Source organism: Balaenoptera musculus, chromosome 16 (genome assembly GCF_009873245.2).
Source record: "Balaenoptera musculus isolate JJ_BM4_2016_0621 chromosome 16, mBalMus1.pri.v3, whole genome shotgun sequence".
NCBI classification, from domain to species: Eukaryota; Metazoa; Chordata; class Mammalia; order Artiodactyla; family Balaenopteridae; genus Balaenoptera; species Balaenoptera musculus.
The window spans coordinates 12,724,878-12,747,832 of record NC_045800.1 but is presented as its reverse complement, the minus strand read 5'-3'; the positions used below and the strand labels follow the sequence as shown (position 1 = coordinate 12,747,832).

General features: G+C 39.3%; 1 protein-coding gene across 3 annotated transcripts in view; it reads right to left on the bottom strand.

Moving 5' to 3' along the window:
• Window positions 1-4,681: 4,681 nt before the first annotated feature.
• Window positions 4,682-22,955, bottom strand: part of FAM204A (family with sequence similarity 204 member A) — a 32,065-nt gene continuing 13,791 nt past the window's right edge. For all 3 annotated transcript variants that reach the window (XM_036829435.1, XM_036829434.1, XM_036829436.1), the window contains exons 6-8: window positions 19,008-19,097; window positions 5,186-5,292; window positions 4,682-4,883 (exon numbers count right to left, since the gene is read on the bottom strand). In XM_036829435.1, the coding sequence (XP_036685330.1) occupies window positions 4,832-4,883; window positions 5,186-5,292; window positions 19,008-19,097 (249 nt within the window). In that variant the 3' untranslated portion in view covers window positions 4,682-4,831. The remainder of the gene's footprint in view (window positions 4,884-5,185; window positions 5,293-19,007; window positions 19,098-22,955) is intronic.

Here is a 22,955-nt window from a genome sequence, read left to right as displayed (position 1 = left end):
CTAAAAACCCAGCGTACTGCATGGCATTTAATAGATAGTCCCACCAAAGGCCTGTAGTTGTGTTCCAGGGATCAAGGTCACAAGAGCTAGCATGGCACCACTGCTGTATCTGAAGAAATTCTAGCAAAATGAACACATATCTCCAGAATACTCACAGGAGAGTAGGAGGAGATGCTGTTGAAGAAACTACACACGAGAGCACAATAGTTTGACTCCTTTCTAAGTTTCTTCACGGCATCTAGATCTTTTACACGCTGCCATGTTCTCGACTGGAGTTGAGAACCCCTTTCCCAGTATGTCTTCGTGCTGATTACAGCTACAACACTGAATGTGTGTGTGCGCGCGTGTGTGTCTTTTAAGGTGAGTAGAGTGGAGGAAGGATAAAATAATAAAAACTAAAGAATGCAGCTCTACTCATTTTAACAAAACCTACAGAGCACCCCAACCTCAAAAATGGAAAAATGGATCTCATTGTCTCAGTATGCTACTAAGGTCAAGAATAAATAAATTGGGCTTCCCTGGTGGCGCAGTGGTTGAGAGTCTGCCTGCCAATGCAGGGGACACGGGTTCGAGCCCTGGTCTGGGAAGATCCCACATGCCGCGGAGCAACTAAGCCCGTGCACCACAACTACTGAGCCTGCGCTCTAGAGCCCACAAACCACAACTACTGGGCCCGTGAGCCACAATTACTGAGCCTGCGCATCTGGAGCCTGTGCTCCGCAACAAGAGAGGCCGTGACAGTGAGAGGCCCGCGCACCGCGATGAAGAGTGGCCCCCGCTTGCCGCAGCTGGAGAAGGCCCTCGCACAGAAACGAAGACCCAACACAGCCCAAAATAAATAAATAAATAAATAATTTTTAAAAAATAAATAAATAAATTGATAAAAGAATCTTCTGATAGTTCATTGAAATTTACTCCATATAGATTCTACTTTCTAGCAGAAAGTCTCTCACTAATTTAAATCTGAAAACCTAGAAAGATGCTCTGATTATTTCATAATAAAAATTAATTCCTTGAAATGCATGTCCTGGGTTTATAAGGACTTGGACTTTTCAAAGCATTTTCAGATCCATTACCATGTTAGAAGGCACTGATGCCACAAACACCAATCTACATTTGGTCTTGGAAAAAGATTTTCGTGTACATATTTTGTCCAAATATTACTATTTGTTTCATGAAAGTCAAGGCTAAGACTTTACTAGAGTGTAAATTTTAAGCCAATGAATAAACAGTTGGCTTCAAAAAACATTCAACTGACATGCAAAGCATTTGTTGCTCTGCCACATACTAAAAATAAAAGCGACTTCTGCCAACATGGAAAAACTTGAATTATTTCGGTTGTTCTGAATTTGACTACCAGGTTTCACTAAGTTAATCTTCCAAAATGGGGCCTGACGTTAATGTTATATTCTTGTTTCCTCAAACGTTACCTCTTAAAACAAACTACTCACAATTGGCATCTTATTTAAATATTAACCTCATATATTTTTTATAGTTTAGCAGGACATACCTTTCTAAAAATGTGATATCTTTACCTGACAAATGAAAATCTGAACATTTGAAAATCAACCTTCATATTTTAAAAATTAAGCTCAAACCTGTCTTACCAAAGAATAAGCTAAGTTACTAAAATATTTAGATAACATTTTAGACAATAGGTATCAGGGAAATCAGTAGATTTTAAAGGTGAGGTTTTAAGCTGTTAGTCAAGTTCAGGTAACATTTTATTCCTGTCCTTGGACTGCTCCTCACTTAGCTGTCTCTCTAAAAAAAAATAAGCATGTTTAAAATATGGAGTTTTGAGATTTATGATCAGTTGCAAAAACCTGCTTAACTACTGATTTACAGTTTTGGCCAAGGTATTTAAGTCTGTCATCAGAACTAATTATAGCAAACCTGAGATTATATATTCAAACTCTTCTTTTGGTGAAAGAATAGAATGTTCTGCTGAAAATCAGAAACATCCTGAGGGCTCCCAAAGAAGAATGCACTATCAACTTTACTTCTCAGAACCAGTGCTGCAAAGCTCAAAATTACTGTTCTTTAGTAAAGTGTTTTAGCCTGAAGTACTCAAACAGTAAACTGTAGTTACATTAATGCCATACCCATGGCCTGAAACATATTAATCTCGGTTAACAATACCTGACATTTACATTACTAATCTAATTCAGGCGTTCTGGTGGTAGTAAATGCACATGTTAAACCTTCAGGAACTGAAGTTATTACTGATCCAAAAAGAACCTTTCTTTCACTGTGACCAGACAGAGAGGACAAATGACTACACTTTGGGGGCAACCTGGGTTTTCTAAGAATAATGTCCCCATTTTAATGCTTTAATGAGTAAAATGTCTAATTCAAATTAAAACAGATTAAAAGTAAAGTGTTCCCAAATGACATGCCAGCAGGGTTAACCCAAGAAAACCAGTCCCTTCCTCTCCCTCAAATCCTCTTCCCCTCCCACCCCCTCTTCGGCTGCACTGTTTCAGAGCCTTTCACAACCCAGGCCCCGAAGAGTGGGGCCTTAGGCGTCATGGCTCCTCTTATCAAAAGAATCCCCTGCTACCTGATTCCCCCATAATGCCATCTACTCAGGGAAAAAGCTCCCATCCACGTGGGACCTCTGAGTCGGGGAAGTAGGCAACCGCTGGCCCCGGAGCAGGCGGAAGAAGGGTCAGGGGAACTTTGGGTTCAGGGGCTCCCAAATCAGACCCTAAGGGAGGCCACTCTGGCAAGGCCTCAGCACGATCAGAGTGGGGATGTGCCTGCAGGGGTCACTCACTGCTCTAAGGAAGTGGATCCAGGGGGAAAGGGGGGCAGAGACTGCAGGGAGATGCCTGTGCTGGGGTCCTATGCATGAGAATACTCATACTACCTGCCTGCTCAAAGCCAACATCTTTCATGTTTCAGGCAAAACCACTGGATTGTGTAGTGGCTATTTCCCCCATGAAGGATTTTTTTTTAGAGGAAAATTTCCTATACTCTAAGTCTGTATTCACCTATAAGGAGTTTGAAATAAGATGCTGTAGCTAAGCAGTGTACGATTATATCCACAGAACCCAACAGGGAATATTAAATCATAAAATGTTAGATTTTCCAATATTTAGTCTGACTATCTTTCCATTATGAATTCTATAAGAAGGTACACAATCTCCTAAAATCTTGCTTTCTCTATTATACTGGCTTTTGTCACCTAAGTGGAAGCAAGATATTATTTTTGTTCTCGTAAATAGCTATTAGTTGCTCACTTATTCCAGAACACAGAAAAAAAAATATGCCACCATAAATAAGTAAAATTTGATTACTGTTTGTAAGTCTAAAAATAACAAAATAATACTACTAATAATATCATCATGACTCATTTTCTATGTTCCTGAATTTATATTATCAACCTAGAGAAAGTTTGTATCGGACAGCTAGAAACCTCTGATGAAGGCTGAAGAAGGGAAGAGACCTGATGAAAGCCACAATAAGCAGTTCTTCACCCCCACTGAGCACCAAGAAGAGGTGCCAAAATACCTAGGCCTACCCAAAAAATCACAACATCCAGCTGTGGTCTTGTCCATCAGCTTGTGACAATTTCTCAAAGCCCCTTCCAGTTAGGACTACGAAACACACTTTCAGTGAAAACCACCTCCCAGGGCACCAATTCCCTTTATCCTCATTCATTCACTCAATCTCTCCAGGAGTAATGAGGAAGAGGAGTAAAAATAATCAAACCATGTTTGTTCTTAGAAGGTTCAGAGTTACACTGTCTTGAGTTATAACTGTCTAATACTATTATACCAATTTCTCTTCTAAGAACTAACTCATAATTTAAAGAATGACATGGCTGAGAGAGAGATTTAGGAAGACACTTCCAGGCAGAGAACTTGAATTTAAATCATCCTCTAAATACTACATTCTGTCCTTTTTAAAAACTGTGATATTTAATCCGAAGGTACATAAAAATTAATCAATTGCTTTTATTATGTGACTGTGAAATATCAACTCTACTGCCTCCAATAAAGAACCAATAATTACTTTTATAACATTAAGATAAAGTCATTTGTAAAGACAGTATCTTTCTTGCACTTATGACTAATCCATTATAAACAAATGCCAGTCTTAAAAACACAGCTCCAGGGCTTCCCTGGTGGCGCAGTGGTTGAGAATCTGCCTGCTAATGCAGGGGACACGGGTTCAAGCCCTGGTCTGGGAAGATCCCACGTGCCGCGGAGCAGCTAGGCCCGTGAGCCACAACTACTGAGCCTGCACGTCTGGAGCCTGTGCTCCGCAACAAGAGAGGCCGCGATAGTGAGAGGCCTGCGCACCGCAATGAAGAGTGGCCCCCACTCGCCGCAGCTAGAGAAAGCCCTCGCACAGAAACGAAGACCCAACACAGCCAAAAATAAATAAATAAATAAATATATATTTAAAAAAAAAAAAAAAAAAAAAACACAGCTCCAGAATAAGTGCAGTTACACTGAGCACAGATAAGAAAGTACAAGGAGCTCATTGGCTATGCTACACCAAGTGTATGAAAAGTAAAATTGATTTTATACTGGAGGTCTATATAAATAAATAAATTAAATCCTATCTTTTTTTTCCTGTACGTATGCTTAGATTTCCTATACAAATAACAGAATGCTCCATATCATTCACTTCAGCAGGACGAGCTCTTTAGAAAAAGACTGAAAAAAGATTTGATAATCAACTTCCAAATTTTATGCTTATTTTTTTCTATTTCCATCAATTTCCCGACATAGTCAACACGAACAGGAAAATCTTTTCAGTAAATTAAGCAACTGAAGACTCAAGTGAAGTCTCAAAGGTCTTGAAGAACTCTGGCACGTCACATATATCCCATGTTGCTTTTGGTTTCCCACCTCTTCTTTGCTTCAAACCTAAAATGAAGAATATGAAAATCCCAATTTATTTCTAAATACTTTCCTGAAGTAACATGTTTACTAAGCGCCAAAGTAAAATAAACTTAAAAACTTTTCACATGCTCCATCAATTACAAAATAAACATCAAACAGGAGGAAGAAATGCCTCCATATTTATAAACTGATAAACATTCAGCAAAGATACAAAGAATAAAATGAATAACAATTACACACAAACTGGATTCACCAAATGTATCACAGGATGTCTGTAATTTCTATGAATTTAGTAGAATTACTAATTTAAAAAATCTTGAACTCACCCCCAGGCAAGTTTCTTCTTTTTTCGAGCAACCTGTGAATTTTCAGCATCCTTTTTTGCTTTTACAAAGTTGTGGCAGGCAATCGCTTTGGCAATTTTTACACCAAGCTAAGAATTACAAAGGAGGAAAAGTGAAAATAAATATTCCAGCTGATACAAGAATTACAGTGATACAAATACTCGAGAATTTGTGGGTACGAAAGCCATGTCAGCGTTGCTTTAGACATGCTAAGAATAGAAATTCTTATGCTCGGCCCCCGAAACCACCAAATTACAACAAGTGCGAAGATGTAGCCCCTATTCTCCTAACCTCCCACAGACCTTTATCCCAGCTGTACCAGCTGCCCAGTCTCTCAGATGGAGCTCCTTCCCACACTATGGCCCCTCGAGGGTCCATGAGGGCCGTGGATGAAGATCTTGAAGCGCTTTCAGCATTTCAGTAGGCCAGACAGGAATTTACCCCGATAAGCCTGCACAGGCTGACAGAGACATCCAGTTTCTTTGCTCTGGGCTAGAATTACAGAAACTCAGTATGGGTGTACCCGTTATCTCACGCTGATCAGAAGCTCAGATTGGCAGTCATAGATGTGATTAATAAAACACAGGAAAGCTAATTACTACTTCATAAACACAGTTTGTGTGATGGGCAATCGCTTGTCACTCACTGATAGAAAAAGGAATACAAGGGGAGCCAAGAGGCAAGAAGGCGGGGCACCAGGACCACAGTGCCGAAGCGTTCCCCTGCCAGCCACCTGTGCGTGCTCCTCCTTACACCCATCTGCCCCAGTGCTAGAAGGCTGAAGCAGAACAAAGCCTCCTCTCGGCCCCACCCCCAGAAGACTTCTCTAACTCAACCCAACAAAGGCTTTGTTTCTGTATTTCTCTAGCCCTTCAGCTTCTATGCCATAACCTATGGTACAGCTCTCTGGCCACAGAGCTGTTCCTCGGCGAGCGTCTCCAGGACAGGCATGGTAATCCCCTAGTTTTGGTGGGCTCTGATTTTAAAAACGCCCACCTATGCGGATGGCTCAAAAGTATCTGTTAAGAACCCAGGTTAAACAACAAAGGCTAAAAATCTCTTCCTGGTATTTCTTTCCTTTTCTCTCTCTGTACACAGCCTACTGCATTTCAGTAGCCAGCAGACTTGTGGACGAGAGGCAAGGACCCAGAAGCTACTCTCAAGTCAAAGTATTACAGCCCAAGGTTTAGGGACCTGCTGGCCAACAGTGAGGCACGGCAGGCGGTCAGGGGCTCGTGTGTAAGGAGAGAAGCCGACTTAGGAAAGTGAGGTTTGACATGCCCGACACTCCTTTCAGCTCATCTTGGAGAACAGTTTCCTTTAGAATGAAACAAACAAGCAGTCATCAAGCACTGACTGGGGTTTATAAATGAGAATAAAAATAGATCTGATTTTTCAGTCTAGGAAAGAATACACACACAGAAGGTAAGTAAATGGAAGCAATATGACAATCAAGCCAGCGTGCTGAGGTAGGCGACACCTTCAGTGGTAGGAAAGCCACTGAAGGAAGGAGGGGCGATTGTGGCTGTGAGCCCACCTGGGAAAGCAGACCAACTCAGAGCCTTCCTGACACTCAAGCCGACACTCGCAGCAGCATATTTTTTCGCAAGGACGACATTCATTCAACCAATATCACGAGGGCACAAATGCATTATTTTGCCAGGCACTGTTGCAGGCGCTGCAGATACAGCTGTTAAAAAGAGGGCTTCGGGGCTTCCCTGGTGGCGCAGTGGTTAAGAATCTGCCTGCCAATGCGGGGACACGGGTTCGAGCCCTGGTCTGGGAGGATCCCACATGCCGCGGAGCAACTAGGCCCGTGAGCCACAATTACTGAGGCTGCGCGTCTGGAGCCTGTGCTCCGCAACAAAAGAGGCCGCGATAGTGAGAGGCCCGCGCACCGCGATGAAGAGTGGCTTCCGCTTGCCGCAACTGGAGAAAGCCCTCGCACAGAAACGTAGACCCAACACAGCCAAAAATAAATTTAAAAAAAAAAAAAAAAAGAGGGCTTCGGGGGCAGGCTGGGGGGTGGGGTGGTGGGCAGCTGGGGAGAAGGGGTTGCCAGTTACATCCGACCGCTTCAAACCCAGACCTGTTCTTTTGGCTCTCTTTCAAAGAATTTCCAGTTCTTTATTATAGAAAAGTTCATATAAGTCAACTAAAAAGAAGGTTAAGAATCAAAGGGCTGTAGCATCATCATCTAAGGAGAAAACGAAGCTCTGGAAGAATGCTCTGGAATCATTAATCACGAAGATGGATTTCCTATCGACTGAAACACCATCCACTTGTCATAAGTGTAAAAACATCAAGTCACGCCTGTCTGGTTAGGCTAGTCAAAACTGCAGTAACAAACCAACGCCCGAATCTCAGCGGCTGAGCTTTTATTTCTTGTTTCACTTAATGTCAGCTGTGGACTGGCAGGTCTCTCCACCTTGTGGTGCCAGCATCTCAACACGAGGCTTTCAAGGCGCTGTGGCAGAGGAAGAGACGGCCGGAGGGTCTCACACTGGCTCTTTAATGCTTTAGTCCAGAAGCGACACACAGCGTTTCTGCTCAAAGCCGTCTGGTCAGAACTACTCACAATTCCACCTGGCTGCGAGGCGGCTGGCCACAGGGGTGCTGGGGGACATCAGGGGAACACTAAATGCACCTAATGAACTGTCTACTGTCATAACATGCAGCTTGCCGCCTGGGTTTAAGATGTACGCTGGGTCTCTCCACACTCGTGTAGGCTACTTAGTCTCTTCTCTGTCCCCCACCTCCAAAAGCTAAAACACAGAACTCAGTATTTGTCTGTCTAATTATATTCCTATGTTTTAGATAGCATATGCAAATTTGAAATATGATATAGTTTTGCCAGGATCACCCCCTAACAAAAGTTCCGCTCAGCTAGTTTATCTTAGATTTAAATTGAGCCTATACTTTTGAGCATGAAACAAAAATGACCTGAACTATATTTGCCATGTACCATTAACCCCGTGACAAAATTATTCCCTAAAACTGTTGTAAATTAAGATGCAGCTTACATTTTTAGCTTATTGAAATGTCCCAGTATGGATTTTCTGGTTTGGGGATAGACAAACCAAAGAGCGTCTCAGTGTGTCTGGACACTGACCGCGGTCATGTGATTTAAATGGGGCCTCTTCAACATGGTCATATACTCTTACAATGTAAAAGATTTTAGTTTTCTAGCAACACGAAGGACAAACCCAGCACAATCAGCATCACAGTAAAGACTGAGAGCACATATGCCACATAAGACATAGTATAAACTTGTTAAAAAGAATTCATTACAATGTAAGAAACATGTATTTACATGCGAGGGCTCCATCGTTTTGTAGACTAATTAAGTATAGTAAACGATTAGGTACGTAGGCAATACGTTCAAGCAGACCTGTTTGTAGGAAAGGTATATTTTCTAACTGTATTTTGCCTGGGGTTAGGTTCAGTGAAATGTTCTTTAACTGATAAACATTAAACAAGCCTGGTCTATGCATTTTACAGAAAGGATCTTTTAGCTTGTAATGATGATGAAAAGTCTTATCAATGTTGTGCCCTTCCCATGCTTAAAGTGAATGTTTCACTTATTCCTGTGGAGAAAGTAAAAAGAATGGAAATATTCGGAAATATGAAAGGATCATGAGATCTTCTATAGAAGAGACAGTTGAGAAGAAACATGTTTTCTCAGGCAAGATGACCAGCCCAAGTTCCAGAAGATAAAAGAATACCGTGCTATGTTTCCGTATTACAAACAAACAATATAGGCCCACAAGAATCCCCCTTTCGCGTCTCTAAAAAGAAAAATGCATCTTCGTGCCCAATGTAAACATCACAAAAGCTTGGTCAATGGTTTTTATATTAAAAAACTGTTTCAGGTCATCAGATAACTATAGCAACACAATGTGGGAAGAAATTTTTTTAACCGAACAAAAATATATACAGAATTTCTTGTATGTGTAGCCAAAGTATCAGCATTTTCCATATAGAACATCCAATATTTTGCTGCATTTTAATTAAGGTGTCTAAACATTATCACAAAGAACTGCAAATTGGTCAGAGCAAACGGTAAGGAAAATTAAGCTCTAAAGGCTTTTTATCACCATATTTCAGGAACCAAGGGTGTAAAATGTTCTAATTTGGGATATATTAAAAGCCATAAAAGGTCTTTCAAAAAGATTAATGGTACTTTGCTTGGATTTAAGATAAGGGCTTTAGCTGGTTGGAAAAGCAGGGCCCTGGCTGGACCCTTGAGGCATTCATCTTTACAGCCACTTGGAAGATTTGTAAAAGCGTCTGCATAACCTCAAGCAAATGCACGGGCGACATTTTTTTAATTCCTTTCAATTTTACAGGTTTAGCATGTGTAAATCATATTGGGTTGTAAAATAGATATAATGGCACATCTTGTAACACAGTAGAGGTTTTTAAAAGACAAACTTGCAGAATAAAGTTCATTTTTCTCACTAAACCTTGCCCTACTAAAGTTCGCCGATAATCATTTGAAGCATCTGATTCAAACAGCTTAATCTAGCATCACTGTAAACTTCTTATCCATTTCATAAAATACTTCACTCATCTTCGAATTACTAGCTTGTAACAGATTTATGAAGTTTTCCTCCCTTCTGAACACTTTCAAGGCACTTATTTAAAAATACCAATTATCATACTTTAACTTTTGATGGAATAATGGGTCTCTATGAAAAATATTTATGCCATTCTCTTTTGTTCTTTAATTAAATGAAAACAGATGTTTTCTGAAGTAAAGCGGAACCATTACTGGAGCACTTAAAGTGTTAAGGTCTTTAATTTCTATATCAGTTTGGTCGACAATTCCTGATTGTCTTTACTCGAGCTCAACATTAATGTCAAGCAAGTTACCTAGGAGACGAAAGAGATCAAAGAGACAAAAACCCCTCCAATGTCTGATTAATCAAGCCTGCAAACAGCTTATTTCTTTTCGCCTGCATGCAAGTATGAAAATGAGATTCTGGGAGCCGCACACTGTGCAGATTTGTTCATTCTTATCAGAACAAAGCCAGCGGCAGCTTATTTCATGGATCGTTGGCACCGTCATCAGCGCCACACGGAACGGGCGACAGCTCCTCATTCTGAGGCTTGAGCAAAATTAGCAAAAAGTCGGCGCAAATTAGCCTCTCATCTTTCTGGTAATATGACATTATTCATTTACTTTTTATCCAATTTTTAATTTTTTCCTTGTCAGCTATCCCTTTCTAGTGTCTCCTGCATGGCATCTTAAAATGCCTTCTTAAAAACAAGCAGGGAAATAGCCAAAGTTGAAATAACACGCAAAGTTCAAAAAGCAAAGAAGAAAAAGCGCTTCCAAGGGCTGATGATGCTTTATTTTTTTTTTTTTTAGTAACTTTCAAAACTTTGCAAAAATATTAACAGCTCAGAACACCATGCAGTTAAGGAGTTTTATGAAATCGCTAGTATATTTCAATAAAAAAGATGATGTGGCTAATGTATTTTACTCAAACCACAATTTAACATGGCAGGTGCTATAGTAAATTCAGGACGTCTCCACTCGGATTGGTACCTTTCTCTCCACGGTCATACCTGAGATGCCAAAGCTCTGAGGACAGCAAATAAGCTCTGCCATATCTAGTCATTTAAACACTGACTGTAAATCAAGTCTTTTTCTCTCTGTTAGAGGAAACAGCTCAATTTCACTGTCATCTTAAAATGTGCACACACAGGTTTGCATGTTTGTGTACCACTTACATCTATGTTGTGTGCACAACTGTACAAACACCTGTTATTTATTTTTATACCTACAACTTCATTATCAGTTAAATCCAAATGGTTTTTATTTCAAAGCATAACCCAACAAACCCTGTTTTTAAAATACGTTATAAGATATATTTGTATAGACATATTACATATATATGTGCGTGTGTGTGTATATATATATGATTCACCTTGCAATTTATAAAAAGATTTTGTATTTGGTCCATGAGGTATGAGAAGATAGACTTTGATTCATATCCTCAACTCTGATTTCATAGTGGAATATTTTATATAACACCTGGTTTAATGATGACTATTAAGGCTTCAAATTATATGTAGATTACAGTATTCCAATGGGGGGAGAAAAGATGTTATACTGCTGAAATCACTCCTGGATAGAGACATTTATATTTGAGCAACTTATTCCATTCATAAGGGGAAAAAGCATTAAAAAATTAACCATAAGCTGTTAGATGCTTTACACAGTCCCCATCAGAAAGACAGTTTTTTTAAAGAACTGTAGTACTGTTTTCAGCAATTTCTTTATCTCTGTTCTTCTAAGTAAGAAAGCTTATTAACAAGCTTTGAACTTAAAATCACATTTACAATAATGTGCCATCAACAGTTTTATAAGCTAATTAGAAAAAGATTAATTAATGACTGGCTGCTAATAAAATGGCAATCATGAAGAAAGAAACCATGGGTGCTAAGCTTCAACTACCACCAATTAAGAGCTAATTACAAACAAATTATATATGTGTTTTGCTGTGGGCTTTAATTTACTAAAATGGTTTTAATTAAAAGAGAAAACATGCTGATTAATTGAACTGCAGAAAAAATCTACAGTATAAACTGTGCTTTGTCTGTCTCTTTAATTAGACTTGTAACATCTGAAATTTTTTTTTAAGGTTTGTTAAAAGCACAGATAAACATAATTAAAAGAGAGCATAAGGAACACCATTCTAGGTGATCACCCAATCATACCCCAGAGGTTAAAAGAAAATGTCCTCAGTGCAATGAGATCTAAAAAGCATACCTAAAAGCCTGAGAGGAAAACCCATCCCTCAGTGCCATTTTTATTTTTCTCTTGAAGTTGGGGCATTTCTAAAATGCCCCAACTTCAAGGCTGTACGCCATTTTTTATAGGAAAGAACATATCTTTAGGTTCCAAGTAAAGGAATTCAACTAGGCCTTCCCTCACCTGCATAGGCATAGCTTATTTTCCATACGTTGTGCTAATTGTTCATCTATATGAAATAACTGAATTACTTTTAAGAACTAAGGAGAACAAGGCTTCAAAGAATTCAAATCACCATTTAAAGGTCCCGCATACTATGCACAGACTACAAAATGACACACAGAGGAACATCTAAATTAAAAAACCACTGAGAAATGACCAAGTTAATGAAAGTGAGTCAGGTCTAGATGATCCTAAATGGAAGCGCACACCCCTCCCTCCGCGGCAGGCAGAGCGCAGCCGGCTTCCCCAGGCGGCTGATCACTGCCAACTAGCAAGAGCCTGTTCAGTGAGGCTTTCTCTCCCTAGTGTCCTAGATTCCCTCCCAATGCTAATCAGGGAAATATACCACAAAGAAACTGGTCCTACACTCTGCTAACTGGAAAGAGAAAAAGAAAGAAAGAAGGAAAAACTAAGGGATGGAAGTCAGCATAGGAAAATTTCAAATAGGGGCATAAAACAAACTTTGCCAGAGAGTTTGCAGGCATTGGATGACTTTGTATGAAATAATATATTCTTCATATACACTCCCGGTACTAGCAAAAAGGGAAATCTCCTTTCTGTAAAAATAAAATGTTGAAATGGAGATATTTAATTTTAAATTCTTAATATGTACAAATGAGTACTATTTAATGCATTTTTACTTTGTTTACCTTACCTTCAGTGGCTAGAAAACACAATAATTAAGAAAATAGAAAGTACCTGCCAGCCTTCTTAGAGTCATGGGTTCTAATGATAAATTCTTACAATAGCTAATTGGAATATATGTTCAGCTTCATACCTGAACAAATCGTTTTACCTTTGCTATCATGCTTGTTAAGATAGTTCTAAAAGTAGTCACAAAAACAGGAAGAAAATAATTTTGCTCTCTGGAATACAGAACAAAGAGTTTAGAACCACAAGACCTGCTTCACTATAATGTCTTTCAATTTAGCCTTTTTTTTGTATGTGATGCAAACACCTTTCCTAAAATATCGAAGCTCTGAAAATAGCACTGATGAGAAGTAACTTCAAACTGATCAAGTCTGGCAGCATCTCGATCTCAAAAATGTAAACAAATGTTTCAATTCTGAACTTTAGATATGAGAATGCTCCAGGTACTTTGATGGATAAATCTGTCAAAATTGTACTATCTGGGGCAGGGTTTTTTTTGGGGGGGGAGCAGTGAATTCAAGCTCTTATTCCATCAGACAACACAGCATGTACGTCGACATAAAATTAATAACCAAAATGAAAAGGGTGAATTGTAGCCAGAATCCTCCCAGGGAAGCTAAAGCCTAACAACGAATGGTACTGGAAAAGTTCTGAATGCTAGGGCCAAGCGTTGTAGTATCTGAAGTATTTCTGAGAGAGGACCACTTCTCACATGTTAACACAAAATACAGACGCTATCTCCTCAAATGTGTGTGTGTATATATATATATATCCCTCGCCAATGAGAATGCCTTCAGATTTTCTAGAAATGGCTCTAAAAATAGAACTTAGGCAACAAATTAATAATCTGCCCAAATTTAGAGAGTATTTAATGTATTGAGCTAGGAAAGAATACAACTCAATCAATTCAAACATTAGTTTCTAAAAAGGCCATTCCTACCTTTGTTATTTAAATATTAACAAACTATTACTATTTCAACAGTATTAAGTTTACCTATGTTTGGAATCCAAAAATCTAGGTAGTCTATTTAATAAATTTAATAAAGTTAAAATTAAATTCTCAGTTTAATTCATACTGCCAATGTAATATTTATCTATATCTATAAAAAGAATACTATCAAAGTGAGATACTCTTTTTTATCATTTTATACTTGTGATACCTTGGTTAGGTTCTAAATAAATACTATACTTAACAGCACTAAAGGCTGAAGTCATTGCCTTAGGCCTCCATTCAGAAGTTGGAGCAAAAGAGCTTTAAAATGTGAAACGTTTTATATCATTACTCCAAACTGAAAGGTTTTGGCCTTAGCAAAGAAGGTAGCAGATTATAACCAAAATATCTCCGATGTGAATATTAAAACCTTGCAAATTATTTTTTAAAATGACTATTCTAAGTTATACAAAATGGTTATAACATTACAACATGAAGTATGTACTGACGTTTTCAAGGAATTAAGTTTAGCTGGTGCTGCCGAAGGCCATCCTATTTGAGTCACTTACAGAAAAGGCAACCTTTAAGGGCATGAGGTATACAAAGCGCAAACCAAATTCACAGGCCACCTCCCTTCCCCGCTCATTTCTGCCTGACATTGTACAGCTATAATTGAAAGCAATGTATCTAGCTAACGTAGATGTGACTCATTCGATGGGAGAAACTCACTGTCTGCTGCCAAACCAAGCTGGTTTTTATCTACAGCAGGCTAACACGAAGATGCCTAGAGAAAAATTCTCTTTCCAAAATGTGAGATTCAGCTGAAGTGCAGCTTACTTTATTAAATCTAGGCTTTAGCACTTAATTTTGAAATACTTGTTTCTCCTGGTTTCTAAAAATTGGTATGATCTGGATTGTAACAAAGATAGTGTGCCAGAAAAGGCAAGTACCAAAGGATGGCATTTTCGAGGATCACTATCAATGAATGGAATGTTCTTCCAATTCAGGCCTGAGGTTAACAAGCTACAAATGCGCTCAAACACCTGTGTGCATGTGCGTGTGTGAATGTACACGTATGATATATATACATAAATAGTATTGTTCAGAAAAAGAACTTTTGTTTTCAAATTAGAACAGTTGCATCAGTATGACACAAACCCAAGTGTACTTTTCCACTTTAGCTCTCCTCCAAGATTGTTAACAACAAAGAAGGATTTAATCAACAGGACTTTTCCACTTTAGCTCTCCTCCAAGACTGTTAACAACAAAGAAGGATTTAATCAACAGGAGGGACAGTCCCAAAGCAACCACATTACTACACGGCAAAACCAAACTTGATAGCACAATCTAGGTTTCCAACATGTGAACTTGAGCCATCCCCCAAACCAGATTAAATACATCTTTAATGTCATCATTAATTTAAGGGAATATGATTCTCGAAAAATATGTGCTTGCTGTGTCATAATGCTAGTGCACTGACAGCTTTGTTCTGGCATGCCAGTTTGTTCTGTTTTGTTTTGTTTTGTCCTGTTTTGAGGAACTGTTTTCAAGGCCCATTCTCAGACATGGTTCTTCTTTTGGCTTCATTTTTCTCAATACTGATGCTGCCCTATTGGTTTCACAGGCTTATAAATGTTAAACATCAAAAATTAGTTTCACTTATTATGGTTGGAAAAGGCTTTAAGAACTCTGGGGTCTGTGCCTCTGAGCAAAGGCTTTATCAGCAAGTCCCAGTCACTGCTTCTTAAAAAAAAGAAAACGGTACTGATTAAAAACCCATATACCTGATTTCCAAAAGGACACCTGCCATGCACATATACATTTAATTCATAAAGGGTTTCTGCCCCAAACTCACAATTACTTACTTCGCAAAATCCCATCTTTCATATCCACAGTGATTGGCACCAAGGAGATAAACATGAAAAACTAAACCTCAAACTAAACTATTTATTCAAGAATTCCATCTTGATTACTTTAGTTATTCTTCGCGGGTGTTTAATTAACACGGCATCAGTATCTCTCCAACGTCTGTGTCTGACCAGCAAAAACTTTCCAGGTGTTTTTCCACTTATACAAGTAAAACAATAGGGCCCAAATTATTGTTTTTCCTTTTAATCAGAATTCTTTAACCCCACACTAAATAAATTTCTTTTACTAGAACAAAGCATTATACTTGTATGGAAGTAAAAAGAACACTTGGGAAAAATGTTTACTATCCTTACAAGTGCTAAAAATAGTATAAATTTCTAAAGCAATCTCATATGCCATGAAGTGTGACAGGAAATAACAACTCTTAAAATGGAAAATACCTAGTCAGTATTATGCAATTCCCATTTCTAAAATAGCAGTCTGACAAAACAAAACACAGAAACTTAATATTCTCAAAGGAAACACAGATTTCTGAGGCCTCGGAGGCACTACTTCTGTTCCCTCTGACAAGCAGCTTCCTGCGGCAGGGAAAGGAGAAGCTCACGCGTGGCCACTGATGAGGCAGACAAGGAGGGAGTGAACATGCAACCCTGGTGGACACAAGGCCACTGCAACCCCAGCCCTCCCAGTGCATCACTTAGGGAAACTATATCCAATTCCCAATTGACCAGGTTACTGAGAGATTTAACATAGATACATAAAAGATTCTAGAATCCGGTATCTCACTGAAGGCACATTTTAGATCTGATTTGCCAGGTAAAGATGAAAAGTACAATCAAATAATGTTTTCAAGATCTTACTGTAATAATAATTGTCTCAAGCAGGAAAACAATCAGCAGTGAATACTAAAACTAGCAAGTAAAGAACAGTGAGGAAAAGCATATTTACAGAGTCTCAAATCATCTCCCACCTCTCCATGCGATACTCATTAATTATATAGGGAAGAACAGTAACGTTACAGAGGGGAAACCTGGAGACACCACCTTACCCAAATAATCAAAGGAAATAAGCAATAAATTGGACAAATAGATATCACATGCCTCCTGACATCCTGCACTGAGAAGGACACAGTATCATTTCTGTGATCTTCCTGCCAAAAAATGCATAACCTGAATCTAATCATGAGGAAGCATCAGACAAACAAAAACTGAGGGGCATCCTACAAGATAAGTGGCCTCTACTCTCCAAAAATACCAAGGTCCTGAGAAACAAAGACAGACTGAGGAAACATTCCAGATTAAAGAAGACTAAAAAGACATGACCAGAAAAAAGAAAATTTTCTTTTGCTATAAAGGAAATCAGTGACATATTTGGTAAATCTAAATAAGGTACATAAACTAGAAAGAATGGTAAAGCAAATGTTAACTGTTAACATTTTGCAAATTTTGCAACTTTCTGAAAGTTTGAAATTATTTCAAGATAAAAGATTTTTTTTAAAAAAATCAAAGTGTTCAACTCTTAAAATTTTAGCATTACTAACTTTACCTAAAAGGAACACAGTGCCTGCAGTAAAGTAAATGCTTCTCTCTGAATTCCCCTGGCCTCTGGTATGGGTGCTAAAAAACAGAAAAAAGACAAAAAGAAAAATAGCCAGCCATGGATGGATCACGGGGAGCCCACATTCTAACGTCATAGACCAGGGCTTGCATTACTCTTTCTTCCTTTAGCAAGGCAAAGATCTGAGGAAACTTAGTGACTGAAGAAGCCACTACAATAACCAACAACCAACACTGAAATCCTACTGAGTTTGTGGTACCATTCAACACACCATCAGCAGTGAATACTAATACACCATCAGCAGTGAATTTGATAATTCACTGCGTTCAAATGTAATACCTGAATCTTTCTACTTGGAAAGAGAATAATAAAATGCTATTATACTCAATGAATGCTATAATCAATGAAATCAAAATATGGTTATTTTAAAGATGAAAAGAGCAATTTTCAAACTGAAAGCACAAGAATATCATAGGCTAGGAGGGATGAATGAATCTTACCAAAAAAAAACACCTTTTTTAAAACCTCACATTTTTGAAAGGCCACATAACTGCCATTTATGCTGCTTCTTACCTAGGTCCCAAACTCAAGCTCACAGCTTCCTAATTTTCTTTAGATTAGCCATTAATAAATGCACATACATATACATAAACATTATAAATGGAAGTATCAATATCTAATGTGACAACTGATTTTAAGGCTTAGGGGGAAAAAAAAGACAACCTGTGAATCCCTAAGCCTTGCTTCTCATCTGGTTTTCTCCCCTACATGAAAGTATAAATCCCACAAGATACCTGTGGCCAGCAACCAAAAAGAGAAAACAAACAAGCCAACAAACAGCCACCAATGGTAGATGTTTTGACATCAGAGGATGTAACAGTGGAATGGTGTTTCCATAAAAGAATTTACTGAAATAGTAATTTTACCACTAGTCTCAGTTTAGAAAAAATGTTCACCAGCAGCTGAGTAAGAAAGACCAGTGCACATGCCAAGAGTTTACACAGATGACCGATGATGTTCTCTACGTAATTAAACACCATGGAGTAGTTATAGTTTAAGAATGAGGCGAAGAAGGTAGGGATATATTAAAAAAGAAAGCTTTGATAGAGCTTTCTTCCTAGAAACTAGGACAAAAAAGACTTACAAAACAATGACAAAAAAACATATGCCAATTATGAGCTCTTTATGTGTGACTTTACCTAGCAATACCTGGCAGTCATTCCCAAATGGAGGAACATTCCTCCCAGAGGGTGCAAGTGAGAACTTTCTGATGCCTTGGTACTTGGAAAAAGAATATTCAGTATACCTATTAGTTTTATACTATAGACTATAGGTTTAAAAAAAAGGCTAAAAATTCTTTAGGGTTGAGGGAACTACTTAGAATATGCAGTAAGAAAGCATTCTGGGGAGCAAGGGTTAGGAACACGTTGAGAGATGTGACATTAGAACACACAGCTGCCCTCAGGGAGAGTTAAACTGAGTTAAAGATGCAAATGGAAAAAGAAAGCTAGCCTTTTAATCATAACTGGCAAAAAGCTCTCTGAACTAGATGAAATCTAGGGGTTGAATATTAATCATGGATTATTTCCAGCATAAGAGTTACATCAGAATAATTTAATAACACTAAAGACACAAATAAAACCCAGCATTTTGAAATAAAAGGTGGATTTAAGAGGGAAGAAAATGGACAGAAAGGAAAATCTTAGGTCAAATATTTGAATACTGAACGTACTCATTATCATAGAAAGAACATACGTTCATTTTAGAAGATCTGGAAGCACACAAGAGTGTCATCAGTTGGGCTGACTCACCTCTCGAGTAGCTAGCTGATTGCTGAGCTCCTCAGCCTTCTCAACGTTCCACTCTTCCACAGCCTGGTCTATGCTCTTTTCAAGGCCCGACTAGAAAGAAAAGAAAAGTAAAATTTAGAGGCAAGAAAGAAAGGCAAACATTTGCTACTAAGACTATGTCACAGGACCACACCAAACACATTACATACTTAGACTATTTAATTTTCACGATGATCGTATATGGTAGTTGGTACCACCCCCATTTACTGATGAGAAGGTGGTTCAGAGGTATTAAATGACTTATCCAAGGTCATTATCACTTCTTGAACTAAGAAAAAGGAGATGCAAATCCAAACTTTTGTGACCCTAAGGACTACGCTTTCCCTTAATAACAATGTAATGCTAATGATAATAAGTTAGAAATTATGGCATGCTTATTATGTGGTACATCCTGTGCTTAGTACTATAAGAGAGCTCATTTAATCCACATAACAACTCAATGAAATTATACTGTTATCCTGTTTTGAACATGAGGAAACAGAAGCTTAGACTCACTAATTTGGCCAAGGTCACAGGGTCTGTAAATGTTAAAGCCACCATCACATGAATCTAGGTTTGCCCAGAGCCTGTATTCTAAACCACCATTTTCCTCTGCCTCCTTTCACTATGGCCTATTCCTGTAACTTGAGACTTTCATTTAACAGCCCCTCTTAGTCTCTGACGATGGGATGGGTATTAAGTTGGATATTAAACATGGGAAGAAAGTTATATATAAGAATGATTGTACTCTCCTATGGAAATGTTATTTACTAGTTGAAGATACTTCAGGAAATCACAATTAAAATTTTCATAGGATCACCAAACAGACTGTGTAGGATACATTATACATTATAGAAAGATGCTTCTTAGAGTTAAATAACTGAGTTTTAGCTTACGGAAATAGTTACTAAAGAAAATATAAATTTTTTAGAATAGTCTAATATATGCTTCTTAGAAGAAAATTTTATCCCAACAATGGCTTATCTAGTGTATCTTCCACATTTTCAGTTAATGGACTTCTCCCTCCTTAGCCTAATAAAAGAAGCCCAGGGGAGGATCCCGCATGCCGCGGAGCGGCTGGGCCCGTGGGCCGCGATTGCTGAGCCTGCGCGTCTGGAGCCTGTGCTCCACAGCGGGAGAGGCCGCGACAGTGGGAGGCCCGCGCACCGTGATGAAGAGTGGCCTCCGCTTGCCGCAACTGGAGAAGCCCTCGCACAGAAACGAAGACCCAACACAGCCATAAATAAATTAATTAATTAAAAAAAAAAAAAAGTGGGACTCCTGATATTCATCCCACTTTAAAAAAAAAAAAAAAGAAGCCCAGGGAATGTTTCTTCCAGCAGTGTACTGCTTGATTATACCAGTCAACTAAGAGAAACTTTGCTCCCATGTAGCCTTTATTGAAACAAGATTTTTAAAATGCCCACACAAAATTTGTCTAAAACGATTACGGAAACAAAGACCAGCAAGGTTGTCACTGATGTCTGTGTTAAAGTGAAGACTGTTCCTTCTCACGATCCCTCACTCGACAACCCAAGGGCCTGGAGGATGATTAGGCTTCTTTTACTTGCTCCTGACTGGAGTCTGAGACTGGCATTCAATAGCCTCTCAGAGCCTCAGAGCCCAGGCCATGCTGCTCTACTGTCCTTTTCCCATTCTGGTCCTGTGATCATCCACCAGTCTCCAGAAATTTCTCTGTTTTGTATTTCTGCAGAATTCTTCTCCTGATAGTCCAAACAACATCCTGGCCTCACTCTTCCAACATCCTTCATTTTCAGGGCCTGCTAGATAACACCCCACCCCAGAATCTATACTCAAGGCCAGGGATTCTCCAAGTGCGGTCTGTGTACCAGTTGAGGTCTGCGAGTGATGCCAGTCTAGGAACTGAGCTTGTGCCAGTATGCAAATCAATTACATGACTACGCACAGGTTTGTCTAGCTGACCTTTTTTAGGGGAGGAAGGGTATGGGATGGGGACAACAAGACTTTCTCAAAGAAGGAAGTAGTACACTGAGTTACACTCAGGCACAAGTTCTTTATTTCCTGGAAGCCCAATACTTTGAATACGCTTGCCCTAGGCCACGTAAGAGCTTTACAATCTAGGATTCTCTCTAAACACAAGATTCTGTCCTTCCACTTACTCCAAGTCCTCGGAGCCAGTGAACCTGCCTTGTCTTCATTCGGAACCCCATACTCTGTCACCGTTGTATTTATTCTCACAGTCCTTCAGCCCCTTCCTGGAGTCTCCTATCCTGCCTCTCTGGCCTGCAACCCACGATGAACCTTTTCAAACCAGACTCTGAGCCGAAAGTTCTCAAAGCCTGAGTCTGGACCAGCAGCGTTAGCACTACTTGAAAACTTGTTAAAAACGCAAATTTGAATCAGAAACTCTGGGGTTGGGGCCCAGAAATTCATTGATTCTAACCAGGCTAAAGTTTGAGAACCACTGACCTAAGCAATACCTTAGGCAACTAAGCAACTTTCTCCAACATCACATCTTGTTTTGGTTGTTCCCAACCACTTGTTTCCACTACTTTAACATCTAGGTGTCCCACCCAGCAATGTCAGAGAAAATCAAATGACTCAATTCACTGGCTTTACTAAATGCTCTTTTTCAAACTCAGCTGGGTGGGCTCTCAATTCTGCCCTTGAAAGTTCCCACACTCCTTTAAGAAGTTGTCGCATGTCTTTTTCATTTTTTCAAATACCCTCAACCCTACCTCCTTCCTTTTCAGCAGATTATAACTCTACCCCTACTTCATGAGAGGCTGAGGTGGTGGGAGAGAGGGAAGAGGATAACCAAGGGTACGTATGTACCTTCTATAATCTTCCTCTCACCCGCTTCTCACTTACTCTGTTCTTCCATCCTTATTGCCTCCAGGAAAGAATCATCTCTCTTCCCAAGACTTATCCCACATCCTGTGCCCATCATAATTCCACCTGCTTACGTGTTATCCAGAACCCTTCTCTTTAAATTTTCTCCTCTCTCTCTTTTCTCCATCTTTCTCTCATCCTATAAATAAGCTTGTCCTCCCCAATCTGGACCAGGGGCTGGATGAGATGACACAGCTCACCTCCCTCAAACTGATTTCTTCTTATGTCGGTACTTCATCTCTCTCGAAAGCAGTGTATCAGTTGTCCCGTGTCATCTCCCATTCTTCTCTATTCCTTCTGTCCTCATCATTCCTCTGAAACTGCTCCCTCTACAGTCATAAATGATACCATCTGTCCTCCCATCATCTCTTATGTCAACTACATCCTCATTCTTAAAGCTATCTCCCCAAATGTCTATCTTCATTCTCCTTTGATGCCCCTTATCTCCTCCTGCTGCCCCCTCATAGTAGTCCTCAAGGTTCTGTGCTTGGCCCCCTTGTCTTCTTACTCTTCCCTCTCCTCAGTATTATACTCAATCCTAGGGCTTCAATTATTTCTTACAAGCTGCTTTATATCTCTAAATAATTCAAAACATCTGACCTCTCCCCTGTACTAAGACCTGTGTCTCCAGCTACTTGCTAGTTATCTTCATATTGAAGGCCTTGCAGAGGTAGGGTCTTCAATTTCTATCATGTGGACAAACAAGCCCATCAATTCCTGCCCTGACTCTCCTTCAGAGGTGACCACCCCCTTAGTCACCCCGGAGAGAATCCTCTGCTATAGTCAATGCCTCCGATCCTTGGCTCTTATTTTCACTCCGTTTCTGTAGTGTTTCTCATATCTCCCCTTCTGTGCTTCTTCAGGGCCTCATCATCTCCTGTCTGTAAGATTTAAACCCTCGTCAAACTAGTCTTCTGTTTTTCTAAAGGAGATAGATAGCATGTCACTACCCAGCTCAAAACACTATCACTTCTTTACTCGTTTTGAATAGCACCCAAATCCCTTCACAACAGGGTCCCCAAATGCTTTCTCAGCCCCATCTTGGGCAAGGCTGTA